Consider the following 2122-nt stretch of genomic DNA (forward strand, 5'->3'; position numbering starts at 1 on the left):
TTTTTTTTTTTTTTTTTTTTTTTTTGTTTGAAAAATCCAAAGATTTTTAAATCCCAAAGAAAATCTTCCAATTCTACCCCTAAAAAAAAAAAAAAAAAAAGAAATTACCAAGTTTTTACTTTTCTCCCAAGTCCCTCAATTCACAATAAAACACCAAAGTGCCCCTTCTTTCACTATCACCACTACTCCCCCAATCATTGCTCGCCATTTGTACTCTTCGCCACGTCAGCTTCCACTTGTGTTGCATTGGTCCCCACCACTAATTGGATCGACTGTACTGCAGCTTGAGTTGCTGCCACCACCTTCTTCCGCCGCTTAGGGGTCCCACTCTCTACCGACGACAACGACGAAGTAGGCTCCGGCGAAGACCGAGACGACGACCTCTTCGACGTCACTCTAACCGGGTCGGGTTCACCCGAATTAACCCGAAGCGGAAAATTAAGAAGAGCTTTAGAGCCCCGCATCCGATAAGCGGCGCGGTCATAAGCAAGCGCCGCATACTCCGCCGTCTCAAACGTCCCAAGCCAAACCCGAGCCCCGTTTTTCGCCGGGTCACGAATCTCCGCCGCGAATTTCCCCCACGGACGTTGCCGTACACCTCGATAATGCTTCCCCTTCGCCGGTACCACCGCCGGCATCGTCGCCGCCGCCACCTCCACATTCGCCGGAACCACCGCCGGAGAAAGAATCAGGGGCTCTGTTTTGACATCAGAGAACCCAAAATTAAAAGCGTCCGACGGCGATGAGCCGAGCAGAGGATCCCAACCAAGGTGGACGGCGTCGTGAAGAACTCCGGCGAGAAACATGTCCTCGGAATCATCCACTTTAAGAGGCAATTCCCCCCAATTTTCAGTCAAACAAGGGTACAAGCTGGTGAAATTGGAGCTCCCGCACAACCCCGGCGCGGCGGCTCCGGCGACGGCGAAATTCCCACATCGATAAGGCTCGGAATCTCCCAATAAATGGCGGCGGATGGTCTCCAGAAGAACAAAATCCGATTCACAGCCATTACTCTGTCCGTACATCATTTAAAAATCAAAACTTTATAGAGAGAGAGATCTAAATCTGAATGAAATTTGAAGAATTGGGAATATGAAAGCTATTAATAGGTGAATTAGATTCATGAACTTGAACTGTGTGGGCCATTTTTTAATATTAAAAAAATCGACAAATTATTATTATTATTATAAAATGAATAAAAAAAAGGTGCAAGTTGTGCGGAGGAATTTAGTCACGTGTGGAAATTGCCATTTGGATTAGGCCACGATAGTGTGACATCATCGCTCGTTTCTTCTTTGTCGGTATGTGCGTCATCTTCTATTTTCCATTTTATTTCATTTTTCACAAATTAATAAAATATATTTTTGAATTTTTAAAAATTATAAGTATTCATTAAAATTTTAAAATTATTAATAAACCTTTAAAAGTTTAATAATATTTTTATTAAAATTATATTTTATTGATGTTTTTGTTTCATTTGTCCCTTTCAAATTTTCAGCTTCAATTTTTTTTTATTATTAAAAATGTTTGTTAAGGAAAAAAAATGATTTTTTAATAATTAGAAAAAGCAATAAATTCATTAGAAAAATAAAAAGATCGAAAAAGAAGTAAATAATTGCCAAATTGTCTCTCCCTCTCAAATTCACTTGTTTGTACAAGATGAAATTTTGGCCCACACCAATATTTTTATATTTTATTGTTATAATTATATAATTATATTTTAAATAAATTTATTTTTTAATAAAATTTGTAAAATATTTATATACTCATTTTTTTAATATTTAATTAATAAATTCACGTTAATTCAATTCAACCCGTCTAATTTTATGAAAATCATGAAATATAATTTTAAATTTTTTTAACACCAATAGTTCAAGGGTCATATTTGTAATTTAGTTAAATCCAATTGGTTTCAAAACTATAAAAAATATTACGAACCCTAACTTCAATACATCGAGACACATTTGTATGCACGTTTACAAGAGTTTTAAACTTTTTCATGGAATTTTAGTTTTCTTTTAGAGTCACAACGCTCCCCTTTTTCTGTATCCAAACACATTTGTACGTATAATCATAGAGGTTTGAGAAACATTACGCAAAAATTTGAAAATGTTAGGCACAA

General features: G+C 36.8%; 1 protein-coding gene across 1 annotated transcript; it reads right to left on the minus strand.

Annotated features, from left to right (window-relative positions):
* Window positions 1–43: 43 nt before the first annotated feature.
* On the minus strand, window positions 44–1054 carry LOC111465088 (ethylene-responsive transcription factor 2-like). The gene has a single exon (XM_023109374.1). The coding sequence runs from the start codon at window positions 1026–1028 to the stop codon at window positions 195–197; it is 834 nt and encodes a 277-aa protein (XP_022965142.1). The 5' UTR covers window positions 1029–1054; the 3' UTR covers window positions 44–194.
* Between the last annotated feature and the right edge of the window lie 1068 nt (window positions 1055–2122).

Source organism: Cucurbita maxima, unplaced genomic scaffold (genome assembly GCF_002738345.1).
Source record: "Cucurbita maxima cultivar Rimu unplaced genomic scaffold, Cmax_1.0 Cma_Scf00028, whole genome shotgun sequence".
In the NCBI taxonomy this organism is placed as follows: domain Eukaryota; kingdom Viridiplantae; phylum Streptophyta; class Magnoliopsida; order Cucurbitales; family Cucurbitaceae; genus Cucurbita; species Cucurbita maxima.

Bases quoted from the DNA above. Each gene is read 5' to 3' on its own strand.
- LOC111465088 (XM_023109374.1), bottom strand. From the start codon at position 1,028: ATGATGTACGGACAGAGTAATGGCTGTGAATCGGATTTTGTTCTTCTG.